General features: G+C 59.7%; 1 protein-coding gene across 2 annotated transcripts in view; it reads right to left on the bottom strand.

Moving 5' to 3' along the window:
* Nucleotides 1–1,516: 1,516 nt before the first annotated feature.
* The window catches only part of RXRG (retinoid X receptor gamma), a 133,986-nt gene continuing 110,290 nt past the window's right edge, over nucleotides 1,517–25,212 (bottom strand). Inside the window, exons 2-10 of one of the 2 annotated variants that reach the window (XM_081112572.1) lie at nucleotides 20,523–20,770; nucleotides 13,965–14,109; nucleotides 11,770–11,949; nucleotides 8,119–8,279; nucleotides 7,900–8,029; nucleotides 6,865–6,997; nucleotides 5,764–5,855; nucleotides 4,755–4,860; nucleotides 1,517–1,791 (exon numbers count right to left, since the gene is read on the bottom strand). In XM_081112572.1, the coding sequence (XP_080968698.1) occupies nucleotides 1,644–1,791; nucleotides 4,755–4,860; nucleotides 5,764–5,855; nucleotides 6,865–6,997; nucleotides 7,900–8,029; nucleotides 8,119–8,279; nucleotides 11,770–11,949; nucleotides 13,965–14,109; nucleotides 20,523–20,705 (1,278 nt within the window). In that variant the 5' untranslated portion in view covers nucleotides 20,706–20,770 and the 3' untranslated portion in view covers nucleotides 1,517–1,643. The remainder of the gene's footprint in view (nucleotides 1,792–4,754; nucleotides 4,861–5,763; nucleotides 5,856–6,864; nucleotides 6,998–7,899; nucleotides 8,030–8,118; nucleotides 8,280–11,769; nucleotides 11,950–13,964; nucleotides 14,110–20,522; nucleotides 20,771–25,212) is intronic. The other variant, XM_081112571.1, reaches the window with a different exon arrangement.

Genomic DNA, 25,212 nt, shown 5'->3' with positions numbered 1-25,212 from the left:
CCACAGCTCTGCCCCGAGTTCCCTTTGTTCTTGGCAATTCTCTCCTTACACCTGAGCCTTCTGTGGACATGCTAGTAAGTGAAGAGAGGACGATTACAGAATCCACGCGTGATGTCTCTGGGTCCTGTGGGTGCATCTGGCGGTTCCTGTCTGGAGCGTGAGGGGCCTCCTGGCCTCACCTGGGGCTTTAGCCAGATTCCCAAGCAAGAGGAACCCCTTCCTTTTCTGTCCTGTTCGCGAAGCTGTGCGCAGGCTCCCATCCCGCGCTGCTGCCGCTGGGGGCGCTGTGGCGGGGACGGTCGCACAGGTAGCCCTGCAACAGCACCCGCGCCCTCTGCCCTGCGTCTGCCCAGTGTGGCATCCTCAGATGTTGCCAAACCTTCGAGGAGCGGGAGGTGGGACAGCAGCACTGTCCCCTGGTGAGAGCCACTGCTCAGCAGACAAAGGGAAGTCAGGGAAATTGCTGAGGAGGAATCCCCAAGGCCCGTGATGGCGAACCTTTGAGCTCGGCATGTCAGCATTTTGAAAAACCCTACCTGAACTCTGGTGCCGTGTCACATATAGAAATTTTTTGATATTTGCAACCATAGTAAAACAAAGACTTATATTTTTGATATTTATTTTATATATTTAAATGCCATTTAACAAAGAAAAATCAACCAAAAAAATGAATTCACCTGACACGCGTGTCATAGGTTCGCCATCACTGCCCTAGGCTGAAATCCAAGATCGTGAGGTGCTTCACTGAATGGTATGAACAGAGTGTTGAGGCAAGAAGTGTTTACTGTGCATGTGACATTTTAAGTGACCCCCCCTATGCACAAAGTGCTGTGGCAACCCCACCTCGGTCGCCCCGCCAGCCGCGGAGGCAGGGGGGCCGCGTGCCCCGGGGAGCTGTGACTATGACTGGAGCCCAGCCCTGGCTCCTGCAGGTGCGGGGTGCCCTGCGGAAGCTGGGCGGGGAGGCTCCTGCCCTCCGGGAGCACAGGTCTGCACACAGTAGGGCTGTGAGGGCGAGAGGCTGGGAGGGTCTCTCTCTTTCCCCTCTAAGAGCAGGTGACGTGGGTTAGGTAATAATGGAAACTAAAGTGGGTGGACTCTCGTCTTGCCCAAGAAACTTCCCGTCAAGAGACCATCTTTGCTTGGCCTTATGCTTGATGTCCCCCCCACCCCCACCCCGGCCCAGACCAGGCTCTGTCTGCTTATTATTCTTAGGAGGAAAAAACAAGCAGAAAAACCAGCTGATTCTGAAACCAGGGTTTCCTCCCAATCTCTGCAGGGGCTGCCCTCGGCCCAGCCACTCCGAGCCGGACCCAGGCACTGCTCCCACTTCTGGGACGGTTCGCTCCAGCACCACGGGGGGCAGATGTGTGAGGTCATTGCTCGTCTGCTCGCTTTCCGTGGGAAGTGAAAAATAATGCGAACACCCATATGCACAGGGGCCGGTTAGCTTTCCAAGAACTTCCGGAAAGGTCCCGCCCCTTAGAGAGCGAGAAGGCTGTCCTCTGACATTCAGAACTCCGCCTGAAGGCCTGTGCGTAGAAAGGGTTCTTTATTATAAACATCACATTCCAGGGCAGGAAGGGTCGGTGGGAAGCGGGGGAGCCTGGGCAGGACGGGTCCCCACACAGCTGCCCGGGGGCTCAGGTGACCTGCAGCGGGGTCTCCAGCATCTCCATCAGGAAGGTGTCGATGGGCGTGTCCCCAATGAGCTTGAAGAAGAAGAGGTGCTCCAGGCACTTCAGGCCGATGGAGCGCAGGGCGGGCAGGCGCAGCAGCAGCTTGGCGAACCTGCGGAGACCGGGAGGGTCAGGGCCCCGCACAACCCAGGGGCAGGGCAAGGGTCCGTCCTCCGGGCACCGGTGATGGAAGAGGGAGCCTGGCAGGGATGAGGGCACCAGAGAACCTAACCCCAGGGGGCGGCAGAAAAGGCTGGAGGGGAGGTGTCTTCCTAGAGGGGACGCGTCCGATGAGAAGAGTTCAAATGGAGTGCTAGCATCCTGGAAACATGTATGTTTCTGTGTTCATGCCACAAGGAAATGTGTCAGCACAGAAAAATAGAACAGCACCAGCTGCTTCTCTACACGGAAAAACGAAGGTCTGTACCAAGGCCCACACAGACCTCCGGAAGTGTGGCCACACGGCGCCAAGCGCGCGTGAAAGGTGCTGCGTGCGGCGAAGAGCGGCTGGGTCAGCGGTCGGCAAACTGTGGGTGGCGAGCCATGGAGCCACGTGCGGCTCTTTGGCCCCTTGAGTGTGGCTCTTCCACAAAATACCACGTGCGGGCGAGCACGTACAGTGCGATTGAAACTTCGTGGCCCATGCGCAGAGGTCGGTATTTTGTGGAAGAACCACACTCAAGGAGCCAAAGAGCCACATGTGGCTCACGAGCCGCAGTTTGCCGACCACTGGGCTGGGTGAAGGGGGAGGCTGAGTCGGGTGGCCGCACCAGAGGCTTTTACAGAATTTGGCAAAGGACACGGCTTCTCTATAAAGTGCACCTAGACGAACGCTGGAAATGCCGTTTTACTCTAGAAATGCCCATTTTACAGCCTGTAACATGCCAAGATACTGTGCTATGGCTCCCTTTGCCGTCTGTCCTGGAGGTTGGAGCTGAGGTGGGGACCATGGAGCTAAGAGGCTCACAGTCACAGCCAGGGGTCTGCCTGCTCTCCCGCCTCCAGAGCCGGCCCCCCCAGGGCGGAGCGAGACCCCGTGGCGTGTATTCTGAAGCGTCCACAGGGTGGCAGCGCTGCACCACTGAGAGCCAGGCCTCCCCGCCCCTGGATGCCCTCCTCCTGTCTCTGCAAACCAGAGGCGACCTCAGCACTTCCTACCTGGCTGAGCCCAGGGCCATCCCTGATGGAGCTGCTCAGCCTCAGGGTGGTCACCTTGGGTGTCCGCACCCCAGGGACACCCAGGGGCCCAGCCTCTGCACCCCTCCCTGAACTCCCCAGCTCTGCCCAAGCCCAGGCCCTGGCAGCCCCTTCAGGGGAAAACGGTCAAGTGGCCGCCTTTTCTAAGTGAGTCATTAGGAACAGCCGGAATGCCAAGCGAGTCAGAACACACTCCCCCCACCGCCTCGTGAAATCCTACAAAGTCGACCGAAGCGACGATGTGGTTTTTAACACTTGATGAAACACCGAAATGGCTTTGGGAGGGAGAGAGCCCGCCAGGCTGTGTAGCTTCAGGCTGTAAACGCTCCTTGTCTACACAGGGAGACTGGAAGGAAACATACCCCAACATTTACAGCCAACTTTTACTACCTGTTTTATGTTTTAAAAACGTTTTCCTTGTTTCCTACCAAAGCTTGCTCTGCTTCTATAATAAGGAAAAGGCAAGGTTTGGTTTTCTGGGGGTTGTCTTTTGCTGTTGGGTTTTGGGGTAGTTGTTCATTTATTTGGTCGTTTTTTTGGTTGGTTGGTTGAAGGTAGAGACCCGACTAGAGACATTCTGAGCTTCTCCCAACGCCTGCACACGGTGTGTGCTCAGGAACGGGTAGGTTGTCTCGGCTGGATTCAGCAGAACCCCCACAGGCCGCGCTTCCCCGGGGCTGAGGGCACAGGCACCAGGCCTGGTGTTGGGCCCCTCATCTCACCTGCGGCAGGAGAGCCATGAGTCCGCCAACCCCCTGCCCTCCCTCCGTGGCTATGGCACTCGGCGGCCACGTGACCAAGTTCTCACCAATGGAAGCGAGTGCAGGGAGGGGTCTTTCCAGAGGGAGGGGCTGCCCACGGCGCCCCACCTCTGGTTCTGGGGTGCATGGAGCAGGAAAGAAGCAGCTGGGCCGGGTGGGGTGTGCAGAGTCCCCTCTCACAGCCCCGTCGTGCCCAGCGGACTGATTCTCGAGTAAGAATGGAGCCTGGGTTTTGCTCCCCGGTGGCATTTGGGAGGTCTGCGGCCCTGGCCCACGCACCCTAACGCCCGTTACTGTGCCCACTGGCTGAGGCCCACCGCTCGGGGCGCCTCACAGACTCCCGCAGACAGTGGGCAGGAACTGGCGGGGGACCCAGGAAAATGGCTTCGCAGAAATCAGCCCTCACCCCGTCACTGCGAGAACTGGGAGCCTAGAAAAGTAATGCTAAAACCAAACTAATGTCTTCAAGGCAGTTTTTCAGGTTCTGCTTTCAGTTTCCTGTGAGATTTGAGCTGTGAGCTGGCTGAGGAGGGGAACTTTCACTTAGCTGTGCTTTGGGGGAAACATCTGAGAACATAGTTTAATGGCCTGGGAAGACCGGTATGGGCTATGGCCAAGTGGTCTGAGAGCTCCTGGGCACGTCCTTCTCAGACAAGGAGCCCAGGCCCAGACCAGCAGGGCAGCCGGGACCAAGGTCACCTCTGCTGGCTACCAGAGCCGTCTCGGGCAGGGGTGCGGGGCAGGCGGGCCATGCGGTCCCTGGCAACCCCAGCCCTTTGGCACCAGGGAGGTCTAGGCTCCTGTCCAGCCACCCCCCCAACCACCCCCTGCACTCCCTCCCCCGCATCCCAGCTCTGGGACCTTGGGCAGCTCCTGACCTTTCTGAGCTCCATGACTGGTCAGAAATCAGAGATAATGAGACCCACCCATTCATGGACGAGCTTGTGCGTCCAGCGCTTAAAGACAAGCCTGTCGGCACGACCTGGGCTCTGCTCCCCTGAGCTCGCCAAGGAGATTCAGTCCCATTTGGGAACAACCTCGCCCGTGCCTGCCGCCCACTGCCCATCAGTGCGATGAGGACGGGGCACCCATCACGGCCAGGCCTCCAGCGCCTCACCTGCCCGGCTGGTCCGGGTACTTCTGCTTGGTGTAGGCCTCGAGGGTGGCGTAGACCTTCTCCCGAAGGGTCTCGACCTCAGAGGGGTTGGACAGACCCTTGGCATCTGGAACAGATGACTGATTTAAGCTCCGGTGACGCCCTCCACAGAGGCGGCCCCACCCCGCAGGCCAGCTCCCCTGGAGTCACCAGATGCCCACAGGAGGGAGCACCTGGGAAACAATGACCCCAGACTGCGGGGGCCAAGGTGCCCACTGCCGCCTCTCAGGAGTTTTACCTCATCTGGCCATTCCAGAAATAGTCCCTTCACGTGTGGGCCTACTGTGCGCTAAGCATGGACTCAATGATGAGATGGTACAAAGCCAGAGACCAGGTCCCACATCAGTGAACTGAGCACTGACTACGGATCCCAGAGCCCATCTCCCCCTCCCCCCAACCACACGTGTCTGGGAAGCTGCACCCTTCCTGACACCTCCTCTTCCTGCCTGCAGGCCACCAGGACACCATCGCTGCTCCCACCTGTCTCCCTGGTGTCCCTTCTCGGGTGCTTTCTGAATCTTCCTCTCCCCCAGCCTCCAGGCAACAGGCCAAACACAGTCCTGGTTCCCACCCCCCGCCCCCCGCCCCATCTCCATCAATGAGAACTCCACTCTCCCACCTGTTCAGGGAAACGAAGCCAACAGCTCTGAGAACTGTATCTAACACCTCTCCCTCCCACATCAGCACATCGACACCTAATCCATCGGCAAATCCTGTGGGCTTTGCCTAAAATTCCATGCGGACTCTGACCACCTCCCTCCCTGCCACCCAAGGCCACTGCCATCTCTCCTCTCCCCCGACCCAAACACCCACACCCACTCAGGATTCTCCAAGACAGCGCTGGGAGTGGAGGCCATGAGGAGCTGGCCCCGTGCCCACCCGGGACAGCCTCCTGGCCCTGCGTCCCCGTCCTGGCTGAGCTCGAGGCCCGGCATGCCAGTGCTGCGCTGAGCGCCCCGCCACGCCTCACCTGGGTTAAACAGCACGATGGCGCGCAGGCACCCCAGCTCCGACTTGTCCATCTGCATGTCTTTCATTTTGGAGACCAGCTCGGTCAGGACTCTGTTCCCAGGAAACACGGCAGGCGACGATGAGATCAGGACAGTGAGCGCGAGCGACATCTCTTATGCACCCGCCCCATTTCCAGACGATGCACCAGGGACCAGGGCATGGAGGGGAGAAGGTGCGGCCCCTGATCTCAGACAAGGAAGCACACGCAGCCAGGCAAAGCCAGGAGCCGCCAATAGCCAAGCCCAAGGGCACACCGGTGGCGGGTGACGCAGGCTGGAGAGGCAGCCTGGGGTTGGAAATCAGTAGAAATGCAATAGGCTGAGCAGAGGGCCTGCATGCCGAGAACACGGTGGGACTGCACGCAGTGACCAGAGAAGCCCGCAGGCCAGGACAGGGCCGGAGCCCACAGAGGACCAGGAGGGAATGACACAGGAGAGGAGACACGAGGTGGACATCACGTGGCCACGGACTGACTGTGATGGAGCTGGGCCGGGGCCAGGGGGGCCTTGCACTTGGACGGAGACCTCCTCTCTCCTGTCCTCCATCCTCTCATCTGAACCATTCACCTCTCATTTCACTCGCCCCCGAGCACACGGCTGATTCCCTCAGCAGCATTTAGGGCACAGAACCCCAGACGTAGGCCGTCACCACCTGACCTGAGATCCTGCCACAGAGCCCAGCAAACCGCGGCCTGGACTCCTCGGGTCCAGTCCTGGCCCTGCCCATCCCTGCCCCGGGAGAAGCAGGTCAACACCCGGCCCCAACTTAGCCGGTCATGTCGACCACCAGCCTCTCCTCTGGAACCCACAGGGTCACGGGTCCCCCTCTGCGCGCGCCTGCACTGGCGCTGACCCGCTCCACCCCGCGGTCTCAGCCTTTGTCTTAATCCTCCCTCAGCCTCCAGGCCCACGTTCTCACTGGCCTCCTGGTCTCTGCTTCTAGCCACGGGCGGCTCTGGGCTCTGTCCATCCACATCCTGTCACTGCCCACAGCACACGTGCACGCACGCATACACACGTGCACATACAGAGGCACACACACAGTGACGCAGAAGCCACACCTGTCAAAGATGGAGCCCACGCCAGCGCTGTGGGCGCTGCTCCGGTGCACGTGCAGCCCGGTGGCCAGGAGAATGCCGTCCTGCACGGAGACCGAGCGGTGGGAGAAGGAGGCGATCAGAAGCTCGTTCCACCCTGCGGGGCGAGAGGAGGCTGTGAGGGCCCCCGGCCAGTCTCGCTTCATGGAAATCACCCGGGGGACAAAGCCGAATCGGAAGTGCAGGGAGGTGAAATGCCGGGGTCCCCTGGCTCGTGGCTCCCCCAGTCTCCCCAGTGCAGCCCGGAAGGCCAGCTTGAGGACAGGGCTCTGCTTCCCCCCGTCAATCAGCAAATATGGACTGAGCATGGAACAGGCCAGCGCTGTGTTAGCTGTCACTGCGGGGGGGGGGGGGGCGGGGGGGCTCATAGCGGGCTGGTGTCTGTGGGGTGTCTAGTGGCGCTGGTACAGCGCGGAGCTCCGGTCACGGCCGCTGCGGGCTCCTTATCTAACAGGGACGAGGCTCCTGGCCTCCGCCAGCCTTCATGGCGTCCGCCTGCGGGCTCAGTGATGAAGAGACCTGGCAGGTGTCAGCTGCTCCGATCCCAGAAATGGAAGCCACCGAGGGCGCGGCACAAAGAACCTCAAAATAGGAAGGGCCCAGCTGCATAGGACGAGCCTGAGCCTGAGTGGGTGGCTCCGTGCCTCCCTGTGAGGTGGGAATGTCTGTACTTTCCGATTTCAGGGCAGTGATGGGGCGTGGCGTCAGGCGGGCCTCAACCAAAAGGACTGAACTGTCTTCAAAAGTTAGACGCGAGCTACGGAGCCCAGTAAAATTCACGAGGAAGAGTCACTGCTCCGCTCACAGAGACTGTCCCTGGGGATTGGGAGGTCTCCGAGTCTGAGGGCCTGCGGGTCACCCAGAGAAAGGGCCGCCCTGGCGAGCGATCCTGCCGTCAGCGTGGACACAGCTCGGGCGGGTTGAGGGTCCCGGTCCCGGGGGAACTTCCAGTGGCAGCCCCGACGACTGTGCCGAGAAGCGAGGGCCCCACAGCCCTACCTGCGCGGAGCAGGATGACCTGGTCCTCCAGCGAGAGGCCCGAGAAGTGGGGGATGCGCTTGGCCCACTCGACCAGGGTGAACAGCTGCTTGTCGGCCGCGTGGCAGATGTTGGTGACAGGGTCGTTGGTCTGAAACGGGACAAGCTCTGAGGCTGGAGTCGGGGCCCCAGCACACCCTCCGCCTCCAGGCCGGGGAGCGGCGGCGCCAGGGCACATACCGAGCTCTCCATGCTCATGTCACCGTAGGACTCTGTCTTCGGCTCCACGGCCAGTTCCGCCTCCAGGATCCTCTCCACGGGCATGCCTTCGTGGGCGCCCCCCGCGCACTCCGCCTCGCTCTCCGCCCGCTCCCGGCTCCTCTGCCTCTCCTCCTGCACGGCTGGCACACAAAGGACAGAGATGGCACCCGGTGCCAGGACAGCAGTGGGAAGGGGTGACCTGCCTGCGCCTCCTGTGTAAGCTGGGCGTCACCTCGGCGCTGAATCGGGGTGCTGCGATGCTGACAGATGCTACCTGCTCACACCTGTGCGGGTCTGTGGGCCCGGAGTCCACGTCCTCCCCAGTCGGGTGGCGACGCCGCTAGACACCAGCCCGACCCTGAAGCTCCGACCACCTCGGATCTGCCCTCTCTTCACGAGCCGCTCTCCCGTGCCCCGTGGCCCTCCTCCCTCCCGCTGCCCTCCAGTAAGCCCTGAGCTTGCAGGGGCTGAGGGGGAGGCCCCTCGCCTTGCCCTCCTGCTCATCAGGGCCCAGGCAGCACCCTTGGCATTCACATCCCATCAGCTCTGCCCGGGCAGCAGCCTGAGCACAGGGCACCTGATCCGCGTCAGGGATGCTCTTCGGGGCCGTGGGAAGTTTGTAAGTCACCCGGATGGCATTCCACACCCGAGGCTGATTGGGGGGGGGGGCACGGAACCCGGGCAAAGCTGGAGCTGCAGTGACCCCGCTGCCCAAGCTGAGCATTTCCACCCGCCTCCTGGCCCCGCGCGCCCCCCAACCCCACCCCGTGCCCCTGGGTCTGTGCGTGGGCGTGAGGCCGACTGCGGCCCTGTCCTCCCACAGCCTCGCGGTCAGTGTCCATCCCCAGGAAGCGCTGCTGCCCACCCCTCACTCCAGAGCACAGCAGAGTCAGCACTGCTCAAGCCCCAAGAAGAAAGGACATGGCCGCTAAGCGGGTGGCTCGGGTGGGACCCAGCGGCCCACATGGCCACTCCACTGGCCACTCCGGCCTCTTGCTTCCCTCCCTCCCTCCCTCCTGCCACCGTCCACGCCCCAAGCTGCTCTCTGACCGGAACCCGGGCGGGACCCCTGACCTGCCCTGCCAGCGAGGCCCCTGGTCTCCGACAGGAGGAGGAGGGCGTAAGGCAGTGACGGCAAACCTTTTGAGCTCGGCGTGTCAGCATTTTGAAAAACCCTAACTTAATTCTGGAGCCGTGTCACATATAGAAATTTTTTGATATTCCAAACTGCAACCATAGTAAAACAAAGACTTATATTTTGATATTTATTTTATATATTTAAATGCCATTTAACAAAGAAAAATCAACCAAAAAAATGAGTTCGCGTGTCACCTCTGACATGTGTGTCATAGGTTCGCCATCACTGGCGTAGGGTCTCGCCCCCCACAGATCCTGGGTGGACCCCCCAGCAGCCTCGGAAAGCGGTCTTCATTGGGGGGTGGGCCAGGTGGGAGGGCGGGAGCCCGGGAACCAAGGAGAGAGGAGAAGGGGCAGGGGGAGGAAGAGACACCGGAAAAGGAAGAGGAGACAGCAGGAGAGAGGAGAAGGGCAGCGTGCGGGGCAAAGCATCTTTTCAAAAACGGCCTCCACCGCTGTCCGGCCAATGACAGCAGACACAGCCTCAGTTTCCCCGGATGGGGAGCGGGACTGTGGCCCTTGACTGAGCTTGTCTTGTGAGGAGTAATGAGATAATTACAAAAAGTTCACCGGGTGGGTATTTCCTCTTCCGGCCGCTCCGTACCCCCCACCCCCCGGGGCTTCCGCCCCAGCCGGCCCATCTCCTGATGGGTCCTTCCTCCTCCAGGTCCCCCTCCTCTCTCCTCCCTCCTGTCCCCGTGGGTCCTCACTCACCGCCAGTGCACAGACCTGTCACACGCACTCATCATCAGCTGCATTTACTCGTTAAAGTTGAACGCGCCTTGTGTTAATTTTTCAAGGTTCGTTAAAAGCCAGGAGAGCAGTGGGGGGAAGCCCTCTGTGACCTCGATGGGTTTCTGCCGCAGTCGGGCTCTCAAGGAAAATCGCCTGCAGGCCTCACAGGAGGGGACCTGGACCTCGGGGGGCAGCTCTATTCCCCACCCTTCTCCATGAATGGCGTGACCCGGGGCCGCAGCACGTGCTGTCCTGCTGTCCTGACCAAGGAGTCAGTCTGCTGTGGGGCATCTGCCTGGCAGACATTCTGAGCTGCTGCCCCATCAGGGCACACCCAGGGGGCGCCGGGTGACCTCACATAGCACCCACGTCCCGCCTTACCCCAGACTACCCAGCCCTCAAACGTAAGTAGCTATCCAGTGTGAATGAATCTAAAGCATACCTTTTTTGGTCAGGTTAGCCCAAAAAAATGCTATGCTTTTTGATGTGCCACAGAATTTGAGTGATCGGTTACTGCGTGCTGTGAGATGAACAAAGTTGAAATCGCTGCTTCAGTTCAATCATATGCACTTAACACAAAGGATTGTTTCTCCACGTCACCCTGAAGCTGGTCTCACCCGCCCTGGGGGCGACCGGCCGCAGGCACCAGCCCTCTGGCCGGCGGGAGGCGCTGTGGGTCATGAGTCTCCCGTGCTGGCCGGAGGGCAGTGGCGGCCACTCTGGAGGAGCACAGCGTCCGCAGCTGCTCCGGCCTCTGCCTCCCAGCCTGTGGCCACTGAGGGCGGCGGCCAGGAGGGGAAGTGGGCCTGACCCAGTGCGCCTCGCCCTCCCGGGTGGGAGCCAGGAGCAGCGGGAGGAGCGAAGACTCCTGGGACTGTGGTGAGAGCAGATGGAGCAGGGAGAATAGACTCTGTCCCAGTGGTTCGCAACCTCGGCTGCACATGAGAATCACCCGAGAATCCTTTTAAAATCCCGATTTCTGGGCCTCATCCTCCAGAAATTCTGTCTCTTTGTGATGGGGTGGGGCCACAACATTAGTAACAAAGAAACAGAATTTCCGGAGGATGAGGCGCAGAAATCAGGATTTTAAAAAGATTCCCGGGTGATTCTCATGTGCAGCCGAGGTTGCGAACCACTGGTCTAGAGTCAGACCCCGCTTGAGGGAGAGATGCGATGTCTGCCCATCGAGTGTGGTGTATCAGAGAAATGGGGTCCGGTGGTTTCTGGTCTGAGCGGCTGGGAAATGGCCACTTCCTAAGACGGGGGGACTGGGGGCCAGAGTATCAGGAGCCCAGGTTTGGGGCTGCGGATCTGAGAATCGTCAGACGTTACAGGGGCGTCCGGTCCCAGGTGTGAGCCGGGCAGGGAGGAGCCCAGGGGAGCCCCGCTCGTTACTGTCCGGGGCCTGGGTCCGGTCCCCTCACCCGCTCACCCCAGCCCACCTCCCCAGCTGGCGAACGGCTGATTAGATGCTTCTCCATCGGACACTCTGAGGCTCCCGGAGCTCAGTCCTCAGGTAGCGTTCTCTCTCAGCAGCTCTCGGACCCTCTCCCTCCTCGTTGGGTGTCAGGGCCGCCCCCAGTCACAGGCAGATCTACGGGCTGAGGCGCCACCGGGACTGACCGGACGCCCATACCCGCGTCAGCAGACAGACATGACTGCGGTCACTGCAGCGGCCCCTCCACCTTCTCCCCAGGCGCCCTGCGTTTGTCACGTGACCCTGCGTGTTTCTGGGCCTGCGCCCTGGGGGAGGCCTACCTTCCCGCTTCATGCCCATGACCAGGCACTTCTGGTAGCGGCAGTACTGGCAGCGGTTGCGCTGGCGCTTGTCGATGAGGCAGTCCTTGTTGTCCCGGCAGGTGTACAGCAGGTCCTTGCGGATCGTGCGCTTGAAGAAGCCTTTGCAGCCCTCACAGCTGTACACGCCGTAGTGCTTGCCTGCAGGAAGAGCAGCCACGTGTGTGCCTGCTCCTTTCACCCCTTCTCCTGCCCCCACCCCCACCCCCAGAAACTGGCGTATCCCATGGCAGGAAGCAAAGATGACCCTCGGAGAAGCCCGAGGCCTGTCCCAGCCCCACACTGAGCCCCTGTCCCAGCCCCACACTGAGCCCCTGTCCCAGCCCCACACTGAGCCCCTGTCCCAGCCCCACACTGAGCCCCTGTCCCAGCCCCACACTGAGCCCCTGTCCCAGCCCCACACGGAGCCCTAGGGCCTGTCCCAGCCCCACACTGAGCGCCTGTCCCAGCCCCACACTGAGCCCTAGGGCCTGTCCCAGCCCCACACTGAGCGCCTGTCCCAGCCCCACACTGAGCCCCTGTCCCAGCCCCACCCTGAGCCCCTGTCCCAGCCCCACAGGGAGCCCCTGTCCCAGCCCCACACTGAGCCCCTGTCCCAGCCCCACCCTGAGCCCCTGTCCCAGCCCCACACGGAGCCCCTGTCCCAGCCCCACACTGCGCGCCTGTCCCAGCCCCACACTGAGCCCCTGTCCCAGCCCCACACTGAGCCCCTGTCCCAGCCCCACACTGAGCCCCTGTCCCAGCCCCACACTGAGCCCATTTCCCAGCCCCACACTGAGCGCCTGTCCCAGCCCCACACTGAGCGCCTGTCCCAGCCCCACACGGAGCCCCTGTCCCAGCCCCACACTGAGTCCCTGTCCCAGCCCCACACTGAGCGCCTGTCCCAGCCCCACACGGAGCCCCTGTCCCGGCCCCACACTGAGTCCCTGTCCCAGCCCCACACTGAGCGCCTGTCCCAGCCCCACACTGAGCCCTAGGGCCTGTCCCAGCCCCACACTGAGCGCCTGTCCCAGCCCCACACTGAGCCCCTGTCCTAGCCCCACACTGAGCCCCTGTCCCAGCCCCACACTGAGCCCCTGTCCCAGCCCCACACTGAGCCCCTGTCCCAGCCCCACACTGAGCCCCTGTCCCAGCCCCACACTGAGCCCCTGTCCCAGCCCCACACTGAGCCCTAGGGCCTGTCCCAGCCCCACACTGCGCGCCTGTCCCAGTCCCACACTGAGCCCCTGTCCCAGCCCCACACTGAGCGCCTGTCCCAGCCCCACACTGAGCGCCTGTCCCAGCCCCACACGGAGCCCCTGTCCCAGCCCCACACTGAGTCCCTGTCCCAGCCCCACACGGAGCCCCTGTCCCGGCCCCACACTGAGTCCCTGTCCCAGCCCCACACTGAGCGCCTGTCCCAGCCCCACACTGAGCCCTAGGGCCTGTCCCAGCCCCACACTGAGCCCTAGGGCCTGTCCTGATGCCCCTGTCCCAGCCCCACACTGAGCCCCTGTCCCAGCCCCACACTGAGCCCCTGTCCCAGCCCCACACTGAGCCCTAGGGCCTGTCCTCATGCCCCTCCCAGCCCCACACTGAGCCCCTGTCCCAGCCCCACACGGAGCCCTAGGGCCTGTCCCAGCCCCACACTGAGCCCTAGGGCCTGTCCTCATGCCCCTCCCAGCCGTGCTTCGGGCCACCAATCCCGGGAGCGGTATTAGAAAGGTCCTGAGCTTAGGTTTGCTTGCATTTACTGTATCAGGCAACTCCGTATGTAGTTACAACACGTTCTGCCTCCGTGAAGCTCTCAGTGTCCTTAGTAACGCATTTCTTCTCCTTGCAGGAGGCGCTCAGCCTCACTGACTTTTCCCCAAAGTGAGGTCCAAAGACGTAGGGACCCCCCTCTCAAAGTGTCATCCTCTCTCTCCACTGAGCCGCCTCTGGCATGAGCTTTCCCACGCTCCTGCCAACGGGAGAAATAAATCGGTGCCCGGTCTTCTAGCTCACTGTGTGGCCTGGAGCTGTGCCTGAGGCCGATGGGAGGCGGCTGTGCTGGACCCGGAACAATTTCCCTCCCCACCTGCCCCCCATTGCAGCTCCTTGCCCAGCGCCAGGCTAGTTAGCACCGGGAGAGCCCGCACCCCCCCCCCCAGGCGTCAACCCTCAAGCGCACGTACCTGAGGACCTGTCCCCGCAGATGGCGCAGATGTGCTTGACCAGGGGCCCGGGGCTGGTGGACGGGTAGTTCATGGTCCCGAGCCCGGGGAGCCCGGCCAAGGGCTTGACGTCCTCTGAGAGGCTGACCCCGTTGACCACATTGAGCTGCAGGAGAGAAAGTGCAATGACTGAGGAGCCCGCCGCCGGCCGAGGCAAGGCCCGCAGGGAGCTCGGGCTGTTGGAGAACCAGCTCCGGGCAGTGCGCAGGGAAGGCCTGTGTGCCAGGCGGGCTGGGAGAAGAACGGGCGAAGCACGTATGTTTCTCACTCTCCAGTGAGCGCAGATTCCGTGGAGCCAGCGTCGTCGGCTTCCTCCCCTGGCGCCCGCCCTGGGCTGGCCCGCGGGGAGCTGGCCTGTGTGAGCGTCCGAACACGGCCCTGCACGCACCCCTCGCCCGTCACTGGCAGTGTCCGCTCCACGTGCCCCCGCGGCCGGTGCCACGGCTCTTCCCAGAGGAGGAGTCAGCAGAGCCCTCCGGCTGCCCTCGGTGCCCTGGGCACAGCTCACCTCTGGGCAGCGAAGGGAGAGACAGCGTCTGCAAGACCCGTCTCTGTTCCTTGTTCCTACACAGGCCAGCCTGGCAGGAGGAGGACAGGACCCTGAGACAGCACACGCGACACAGGGGACGGGCGGGGTGTCGGAGTGGCTGTGGGGGTGTTGGGGGTGGGGTGTTGGGGTGGCCATGGAGGTGAGGGGGGTGTTGGGGTGGCTGTGGAGGTGAGGGGGGTGTTGGGGTGGCTGTGGAGGTGAGGGGGGTGTTGGGGTGGCTGTGGAGGTGAGGGGGGCGTTGGGGTGGCTGTGGAGGTGAGGGGGGCGTTGGGGTGGCTGTGGAGGTGAGGGGGGTGTTGGGGTGGCTGTGGAGGTGAGGGGGGTGTTGGGGTGGCTGTGGAGGTGAGGGGGGGCAGAGGGTTGGAGTGGCCATGGAGGTAGCTGGTGACCCCTTGCGGGTGGAAGGGGTCCCTGACCTCTGTGTGGTCCAGGTGGCCTGTGAGGCATACGTCTAACCCGGTGACTGCGATTTTCACACAACCAAAGGCGGTTTTCTTCCCAAGCCGAGGCCTCTGGGGCAGAAGGAATGACAGATGAACATAAACTCAGAGCCCGAGGGAAGTGCCTTCCCTTCACCTGCGTGCACGTCACTCAGCCCCGGTCAGCGAGCGCAGGAGGTGGCAGAGGTGCGGTGAGGAGGCCGGGACACAGCCGCTGCCCTTGCTCTGGACCGAAGTTGCCGGGAAGTTTTTTAATTGATGTACATGAGCCCTGGCTGATGCTCAGCTGGTTCGAGCATCGTGGATCCGCAAGGGCGCAGGCGCGATCTCCAGTCAGCACACGTGCAAGAGTCAACAATGAATGCAGCAGCGAGTGCAACAACAAATTGTTGTTTCTCTCTCTCTCTCTCTCTCTCTCTCTCTCTCTCTCTCTCTCTCTCTCTTCTCCCCTGCCACTCCCCGCCCCAGCTCCTTCCCTTCCTCTCTTTACACAGGCATCTCCACCCTATGCCCAATTTGGTTTGCTGTAACACAGCAAGCCCTGCATGTACCCTGGGAGCCTGGACATAATCTGACGCCTGGATCCCCCCAGAGTTCGGAGCCAGTGGGTCCGCGGCCCTCGGCACGGCCTTGTGCTAGGTTGACCGGGGAAAGGGGTGCAGCCAGGACTGAGCATCGCCACGCAGCGGGGATGGCGTCCCTGCGGAGCCTCCGGCCGATGCCTCCACGCTGCCCGTGTGGCCTGCAGGTCGCCTTTGACTCGGTCCCCTGGTCTGTGCACTGAGCACGGGAGCACCGCACAGAGCTGCGGGCGGGCCGGTGGGATAACGGTGTAAAAGGCCGACCTTGGTGCCGGCACACGGTCATTCCAGGGAAACCTGGTCTACTCAGACAGGAACTCCGAGTGTTTGTCAGGGGCCCGCATTCCACAACGTGCTAGGAACGGGGCCGTGCAGTGAGGCCACACGCGCCCAGGGGCAGAGGATTCCGCTTCTTAGCTGGGGGGATGTCAGGAAACTGTCTGAGGTTGTCAGGATACTGGGTCGCGATCATTTCTCGGCATGTGACCCACTACGGTGCGCACTGATTTTTAAGAAACGGGAGGCTTCCTATCAGTGTGAATCCTGGGCAACATCCTGTGCCTCGAGAAACAGACAGGAGCGCTTAGGTCCACCCTTGAAATGGGAGCATTTTAGGTCAGATGACCCCAAAAAGAGCCCTCTAGCTGATGAGGGCCCTGTCCCCTAGTCCTCAGATGAGCGAAAAGGTCAAGGGCATGAGGAGGCCCCGCTACCTGGGCTCAGGAGCCCGTCACCGGCCTTCCCTCCCGCCCGGCCCCCCAGGCCAGGTGCACCCCTGTGGCCTGCAGGGATCACAGAGCAGCACTTACTGGTGTTGCTGCCATCAGTGCCACCGTCTCTGGGAAGCTTGCTCAACGCTAATTAAGTATTTAATCTTCACAACAACCCCATGGGGTCTTCCTACTTTCAGATGAGGAAATGGAGCCTTAGCGTGTTTTATTCATTTATTCCTTCAGAAATCTTGTGGGGGCACAAGAAGAAAGGCACACAGGCACTGCCTCAAGGACTTGGCCACCAGTGAGACGAAAAGTCAGGGGAGTTTAAGAAGAAAGATCACGAGCAATTGAGATCAGGGAAGACTTCCTGGAGGAGGCGGCATCTGAGCTGGGACTGGACAGCCTTCACCAATGGGCTGGGTTAGGATGGGCCGGTGATGAGCAGAAGGCTGTGAGCACCAAGGCCTGTAAGGAAGCCCCGGTGTGTGTCTGGTGGATGGATGGGGATGCAGGGGGGCGGCTGTGACAGAGCCCGGGCTTGACTGCCTGGCTCAGGGGGCGGATTGAGGTCCGGAGGCCATGAGGAGCCACTGGAGGTTCTGAGCAGAGGAACAATGTCCTCCCCCTCGGGCAGCAACACGGGGAAAAGCCTGGGAGACACACCATCTGTCGCACCTGCCCAGGTGCCTTCCAGACCCAGCAGGTGGAAGGAACGGCTCCTGGACCCTGGGGCCCCCTGGCCCTGGCAGCTGCCTGCCCGCCTCCCTGGCAGGAGCCCCTCCTGAGTCTGGTGGTGGGAAGGGGTGGCTGGGACCGGGGGTGGCTGCTCCCTTCTCCGACAGCCTGTCTTGCTTGGGGTTTGTTTGCTCTGAGCAGGGGAGATGAGATCGAAGGCCGCCGCCTCCTTGCATTGGAAGCAGCCCTGCTGAAGGGAGCACCGGGGGTAGGGGAGCAGCCCCAGGCTCTGGCTGCTCCCTGAGCAGGAAAGAAACCCCCTGGATCGCCGAGGAGCACGGGGGCCCACATTTCTGAGCTGTTTTCAGCTCAAATGACCCCACAGGTGTGTGGCCGGCGGCTGCAGGAAGCCCTCCCTTCCTAGTGGCGCCCAGTTCACCTGGTGAGGGTCATGGCCATGAAGACCGACGCCCTCCCCGGGGAGGGAGGAGCCTGAGGCCAGACCCACCGCTCCCTCACCGGGCCCTGCTGCACGACGGTGCCAGGTCACGTCCCAGAGACTCCGGCTCCCGTCACACACAGTCAGAGGGGCTCAGACGCGGAGGGTGTGGGTGGCAGGTGAGCGGGAGGGAGGTAGACTGAGAAGGGGTCACACCCTGGCCGGGGTTCAGCCAGACCTGTTTTTATTTGACATGAATATTAGGCTTTCAGACAGGATTTCACTAGAAAAGATGTTATGGCCTAAATTTCCTTTCATCATGAGGCAAGAGGGTCTTCAAGATCTGCTCTTGCTCCAACGCCTGCATTTGTTACAAGGATGCAAACATCTGCCAGGGGAGGGGCAGCACCAATCCCCACCTGGGCAGGAACAGGTGCGGACGGGACCCAGGTAGGCAGCAGGGCCAGGAGGGGTCAGAGGGAGCGTGCCGGGGACACACAGGCCTGCGCCAGGTCCAGGCAGCACACATCACACTTACAATGTGCAGCACGCACACACACACTCACACTCACACTACTCTCTCACACATAAACACTCACACATACTCACACAGTGACACACACTCACATACATATTCACACATACACACACACACTCACACTCTCATGTACACATTCACACACTCACACAATCTCACACACTCACAGATACTCACACAGACTCACATACACACACACTCAAACACACACGCACTGATATACACTCACACATGCACACTTACACTCTCACACTCACATACACTCACACTCACACTCACACGCACGTCAGGAAAATGTGGCCTCGACCATTTTGTCTGGAAGCTGCATACACACCTGCCCAATCCACACTTGGTGTTTTTAGAAATTGCTCGTTCCCTTAGCTACTTCTCACCAGGGCAGGGCACGGCCTTAGACATTTCCGAATCTCCAGAGCCAAGTTCAGCAAGCACTTGCTGAAATGAGCTTCTCTAGACCCTTCCAGCAACAGAGGACACCTGAGTCAGTGAGCACCGGGTGCAGAATACAGCGCTTAGGAATAGCAGTAATAACTCTGGTTGCCATGAGCATTGTAAGCACCTAAGCAGTGATTTTTCAAATCCTTATCTCCTTGGATGTTCATAAAAATCACTGTCGGGTGATCAGGACATGTGTTACCCGACAGCAGAGGACAAGTGGTGAGACCACGGGTGGCCCAGCCCCGGCCCCATAAACCAGTCCAGTTGCCTTCACTGCTCCAGACTGAAGACCCAACAAGAGCAAGGAGAGGCTCAAACCCCAAGTAGCAGAGCCCGGGGCCGGGGCCTGCCTGCTGCCCCACGGGCTGCTCCCCGGCCCCTCGCCCCAACCGCACTTACCCCGACCCGTCAGGGCAGGTGCATGCTCCCGGGCCAGGCCCACGCTCAGCCGCTCAGCCCAGGATGCTCGGGGACGGCTGCCCGATGGTTCCGAGTGGCCTACGCCGAGGCACTTGCTGTCCCGTGTCCTCTAACGAACTGGGCCAAGTGTCGTGCCGGGGGTTCCGGAGCCCCAGCCCACGCTGGTGCCTGGGCCGCAGGCTCCGCAGCGCCTGGCCAGCTGCACGGAGCTCCCAGAGCCAAGCGTGGCCTTGGCTTCTGCACGCAGCCCAGTTGGCCAGGAGCAGGCCTTCAGCTGACCTTGCAACCCCAATCCCTCTGTACAGACATTCGGTCCAAGAGCAGCAGCGCACGCGCACTCGGCCGTGACGCAGGCCTGTGGGCCAACTTTGGCTCCGTGGCCCGGAGTGTGGCGACTACAGCAGCGTCGGGGGACGGTGCTCGCCCCTCCCCACCCCCAGCCCGTCTCCGTCCATCACCTCGCCTATCCATTTCTTTATGGCGATCAGGCTGCTGGCGAGGCTACGTCCTGCGCTGGCTGCAGCCGCCACGGCAGGGCAGACCTTGGCCGCGTGATTCAGAGCGCACCCCCGGGACCCAGGACCCGGACAGACCGAGCAGCTGCACACGGGGAACCCCGTAAACAGGCTTTGGGAGGAACGAGCTCCCTTTGCAAAGTTTTGCTTTGTCCCAGAGCCTCCACGTACTTTTCTGTCTCTAACCTACTGGCTTTGCCTATTTCCCTGGAATCACTGACATGAAAGAAAATAAATCAACAAACCTCTCAAAGGTCTCCCATTCTGAAGGGGGTGTCAGCAGCTCTGTGGGGAGAGCGTGGCATCGATACAGCCCATCCCACCACTGTCTGGTCCCCGCTCCTCTGAGCCTCCCGCACCCTCCTGGACCCCCTGACTGGGAGGCCACAGGGCCTTTTCTATCGTCCTTTTGATTCCACGCCACACCACTGGCAGCACGTACAACACTGCCTTGCCTGTGTGATGGGCACGGCCCCCCGAGACCCTCCGGGGCACTGATGCACTCCTAGGTCTTCACATCCTTCACCCTATTTCTTTGTAGAATCTCCCCCTGAAACAGCACAGCCCGCCTCCCGAGGCAGCCACGGGAGCTTCAGAGGCTGTGGGTCTTAGTGAAGCTGCCGTGAGCAGAGACCTCCCTGTGCTCCTGGTTTTGTCTGGACATTGCCACTTCTGTGAGATGCCACAGGAGAGGTGCCCCAGGTAGCTGCTGTGCCTTTAGTCTGGGACCTGAGGGGCAGACATGGACCCAGTCTCAGCCTAGCCTGGCTCACCCACCACCTGAGCGGAAGCATCTGAACTGACACAGAAACCTGAGAGTGAGAAAAAAATGTGTGTGATTTTCCAAACATGATACACTGGGGATTGGTTGTTATGCAGCATCGTTACACAAGAGCTGACCACTACAAGCTGCCTTCTCAGTGTGACATTGCTGGAAGGAAGTGAAAAGCATCAGGCCACCCTTTGGGGGCCTCAGAACAGCAAGGCGGGGTTCCCCCCACACACACACAGCCCCTCTCCTGAGAAGCATGAACCAGACTCCCGGGCATGTGGTGTCCTCCACCCTCTGGGGCTGCCCTGCCCGAGGACACACTTCACGGAGGCCCTTCCGCCAGCACACAGTAGGCACCTGCTTGGTGCTGGCTCTGCTCCAGGAGCACCTGTGGGAGATGGTGGGGAGCTCACTTACCTGAGAGCTGGGCGGGGCGACCAGGTTGATTCCTGGAGGGGCTGCCAGCGCTCCTGAGGGCGGGCCCATGGCAGACGTGATGACGCGGTACGGAGAACCCAGTGCATTGAGGGGGGTCCCCACCGCACTCAGAGTCCGTGGAGCACTCACAGGGGTGTCCGTGTAGCCGGGGTGGCTGTCCATGGGCTTCCCTGTGGACAAGGCTGCCGATGGGCTCGTGGACGTGGAGCCAGAGTGGCCGGGGGAGCCTGTGGGAGGAGAGCACAGGTGAGGAGGCTGGGGAGCACACAGTGCTGGGGGGCAGGCCCCAGGTTTGTTTCCTGTGCCTTCCCTTCCTCCAGCCACACCTGACACCTGTGGACCAACGTGCTCACAGCCACACCAGCTGGTAGAACACAGGCAAGCGAAGAGCAGAGGGAGAGACAGCTGTACGGACGTTTCTCTGTCCCCACCTGCATTCCACCTTCAACTGCGTCAGATCAGCCAGGGCCACAGGGCATGGCCCACAAGTCCCCAGGTCTGGGCAGCGGTGGCCTGGGCCGGCCAACCAGGGAAGATGAGTCCATACCCACCCGGGAGCGGTGAAGAGAACACTCCCTGCGCTGTGAGACATGCATCGGGAGACCTTCGTGCCCTCGCTCTGGTAGTGAGGAGCTTCCATTAAGGTGCCAGGTGCTGGGGATTCAGAGCCCAAAAGAACATAATCCTTCCCCACCCCGCCTCCGGCAACCACCAGCCTGCTCTCTGTCGCTGAGTGCAGTTTCTGTTTTGTTTTGTTTTGCGGTAGATTCCACAGATACTAGTAAGTGAGATCATGTGGTACCTGTCTTTCTCTGACTTATTTCACTTAGTACGATACCCTCAAGGTCCATTCATGTTGTCACAAATGGCAGGATCCCCCCCCCTCCCCCCCATTTTATGGCCTGGTAATATTTCACTGTGTGTCTGTACCACATCTTTATCCACCCATCCACCAACGGACACCCAGGCTGCTGGGAGTAACGCCGCAGTGAGCACGGTGCAGGTGTCTTCTCGAGTTAGCGTTTCCACGCGGAACTCTTTAAACACCTCGCTTAGTTAAGGCCTCGCTGTGGAGAGAATGGCCCCTCCCACACCTGAGAAAGTTCTGAGCCTCTAGTCCAAGCATGTCAAACTCAAAGGCTAGCATGGGCCAAATAAGCAAAAAACCCAAAGCTTCCATTTCCATAGAAATGTAGGTTTATTTCGATAGAGGAATGCTGAATACAAAGGACTGAAATAAATGAGTCATTGTTAACATAAAATAATAGAACATTTTAATAAAAATTAATATTTATTCTTGAACATTAACTTACCAGACACTGAATAACTGCACAAATAAACGTAATGCAAATAAACCTACTTTTCTTGTTCTCCGAAAGCGAAATATTTCCTGTTGGGCACACCAAGCAAGTCAGTACAAGACTAACGACACAGCCACCAGCTGCTAAAATATTCGCTGCTGGTATTAGTGGAGAGAAATGGTGCGCCTGCGCTTAAGGCACGTCAGGGAAATGAATGCAACACGATTATAGTAACCAGTCATTAGCTGTGGAGAGCGGCTACAGTGTTTGGACAGGTTCAAGCCTCGGACTAATGAGAGGGCACAGTCCCCTCGTGGCAAGTCCCAGCTTGGAGGGCAAAGCCCTCCCAGCACAATTACAGCCAAAGGCTATAGTTGTAAGCTTGACCTTACAGTCCGAACCTGTGGTCCCAGGTGGCTAAGGGAGGTAGGCTGTGGGAGGTGCAGCAAGTGCTGCCAGAACAAAGCTTGATAGAGTTCAGGTGCATGTAATTGAGTAGATTCGAATCCCGCGAGAACATTGTAAACATCTTGACCAGGCCCTTACTTTGCCCCGTGGAATCTGACTATAAAATAAAGACTCAGCTTGCAGGCTGTGGCACTGTCTCTTCATCCAAGAGCAGTGTCCCACCTAGCCCCAGCTTTATTCTCTTGCCTGTCTTTTCTAATCCTTCACTGGACCCCTCCCTCAGGTTTGCCCATGGCCATGCTGAGCACAGCACATTAGCGAATGTTGTAGTTCGTTATTCATAATTATGTATAACAGGATATTGTAAAAATTAAGTTACAAAAATTTTATTAAAACGTTTTTTACATACCGTTATATTAACTGGGCCGCAAAAATATTTGTTGTGGGCCACATGCGGCCCATGGGCCACGAGTTTGACATGCTTGCTGTAGTCATTCTATCTGGAAAGTTTTGGTCTGTTAGGGACAATTGTCTCATAATCAGGTGAATCCCAACCACCATGTTCCATGTCCCACAGCTGAAGAGGACCCCCAGGCTGTGGGTGCTCAGAGGGGCAAGGGGCTTCAAACAAACAGGTCAGACACATACTCTGTGGCCTGAACAGCATCTGGCAGTCTCCACACATAACGCATTTATCCCGTGAGGGTCATTTCAGCCTTCCCTGGATGAAAAAACAGGCCTGTCTCACCCCCACATCGCTCCCAGTTCCAGGGCGACCTGCCCCCCTTTGCTGCCAAGTGAGTTCTTAGTCACCCTTCAAAATCTAATGCAAGAATCACCTCCCCCGGAAAATCCCCTGGTTTGCTGCTTTTCTTCTGTTGTCTAGGAACAGTCTATTTCTGTCTCTTCCATTAAATTGAGGAGGGAGGAGTGTCCAATTCTGTTTGCCCACCTCCAGCACAGTGCCAGGCACTGCCCGGGTGGCAAGTGGCAGAGCCCAGATTGAAACTGTCAGCCTGAAGCCCAGCTCTCCTGCCTGGGCTGCCAAGGACTCAGAGGAGGTCTGAAGCGCCCGGCACAAGCTGACCAATTCAAAAGTGATCTTGAGCTGAAAGTCCATCTGGATAGGGCAGAGGGCAGGGCAGAGGGCAGCACACAGGAGCCCAACATCCTCCCACATGGCGATGACTGAAAGAACCGTTTTAGACTCTTCCGGGGCCCTGGGAGGCTGACATTGAAAGAGGCCAGTGGCTACCTGACAGGCCCTGAGGCAACACCTACCTTGATGGGTGAGAGCTATGAACTCCACTGTCCCGTCCCCCACAGCCACAGCTCTCCACGCACATGAGGGGCCTGCAGCCCCCTCTCCTCTGTGCCCCTGGACCTGAGATGGCTCTGGTCCCCTCCGCATCCCGGGGACACCCGTGGGGACATGAGATCCTGAGCTCAGGATGGACAGATGAGTGAGCCCCGCTCACCAACCTGAGTCCCCAGGTGTGGCGCCTGCACCACCAGTGGGAGGGGATGCTATGGGAGGCCTGCACTGGGGTGAAGGCAGGCTTGTAAAAGCTTTAATTGTTTCATATTTATTTTTAGCATTTCCCTGTTTATATCAAGTGACTGGGCTTCCATTTTCACACTGAATTATCTTCCGAAAAATAGCTATTTAAGTTAAAAAAAAAAAACAACAGTAAATTGACCTAAGAAAAAGTTACACTCAACATACAAGGACACTCAATATGTAGAATATCATGAAATTAGTCTGCAAAGGCATGACATTTAAGAAACATCGACAGCACAAATATATATATACTAGAGGCCTGGTGCACGAAATTCTTGCATGGGGGGGAGGGTGTCCCTCAGCCCAGCCCGCACCCTCTCGCAATCCAGGTGATGGGGTCTAAGCGGGCAGTCAGACATCCCTCTGGCAGCCCAGAACCCCAAGGGGTCCTTAGCGCTGCTGCCACTCCGCTGCACTGGCCAGCCATGAGCCAGCTTCTGGCTGAGCAGCGCTCCCCCTGTGGAAGTGCCCTGACCAGCAGGGGGCAGCTTCTGCATTGAGGATCTGTCCCGTGGTGGTCAGTGCACATCATAGTGACCAGTCATTCCTGGTCATTCTGCTGTTATGGTCAATTTGCATATTGCCCTTTTATTACGTGAGATAATAATAAACTGTCATGACTACTCGTGGGGAGTGGAGAATGAAACGATGAGTTCGGTTAGTTTTGCAGCAGCTTTAAAAACGTGGCTTTATTTCTGCGGAGTCCGTGGCCTGTTCATCACATTTTTTAAAACTAAAATTCAGGAGAAACTAAGATGGCGGCATAGATAAACACCGGGAAATAGTCGCCTCACACAACAATTGAAAAATATCCCAAAGGACGGAGCAAACATCGTCCAGAACAACAGGAATGCTGGCTGAGTGTAATTTCTACAACTAAAAGAAAAGAAAAGCACGCTGAGAGCCAGAGGAGCTGCGGAGGTGAAGTGCAGAGGTACGGCGGTGGCTCGCGCGCGCGCGCGCGGAAAGGGGGTGGCACCTGAGGACGCGGCTGTCTTTTTGAATCACAAGCTCCCGACTGCTCTGAACTCCGGTTCCGGGAAGTCTCTGGGGACCCAGGACTCATACGGGGAGAAGCTGGTCTGTCAGGCAGCAGCGGGCGAACTTGAGGGCAGCTTTCCCTCAGAGGTGCTTGCAGCCGTTACCGGGACACTGAGACGCGCGACTCCGGGCGCGGAGAATCACCATAGCTGCTTTCTCCGCCCTTTGACTCCCTGAGATCCCGCCCCACCCAGGCTGCGGCAGAGGCTTTTGCATGTGAATGTACCTAACTACAGCCCAGCCAGGCAGACCCGGAACTTCCAAGAGAAGGCCCAAGGCCCCGCAGCGGCTTGCATTGCTTCACAGCTGAGCCTCTTTGTGGCTCCTGCTGTGTGGCCTCAGGCAGGGGCTGAATTAG

Source organism: Myotis nattereri, assembly GCF_964212035.1.
Source record: "Myotis nattereri genome assembly, chromosome: 18".
NCBI classification, from domain to species: Eukaryota; Metazoa; Chordata; class Mammalia; order Chiroptera; family Vespertilionidae; genus Myotis; species Myotis nattereri.
This window is presented reverse-complemented; position numbering and strand designations above follow the sequence as displayed.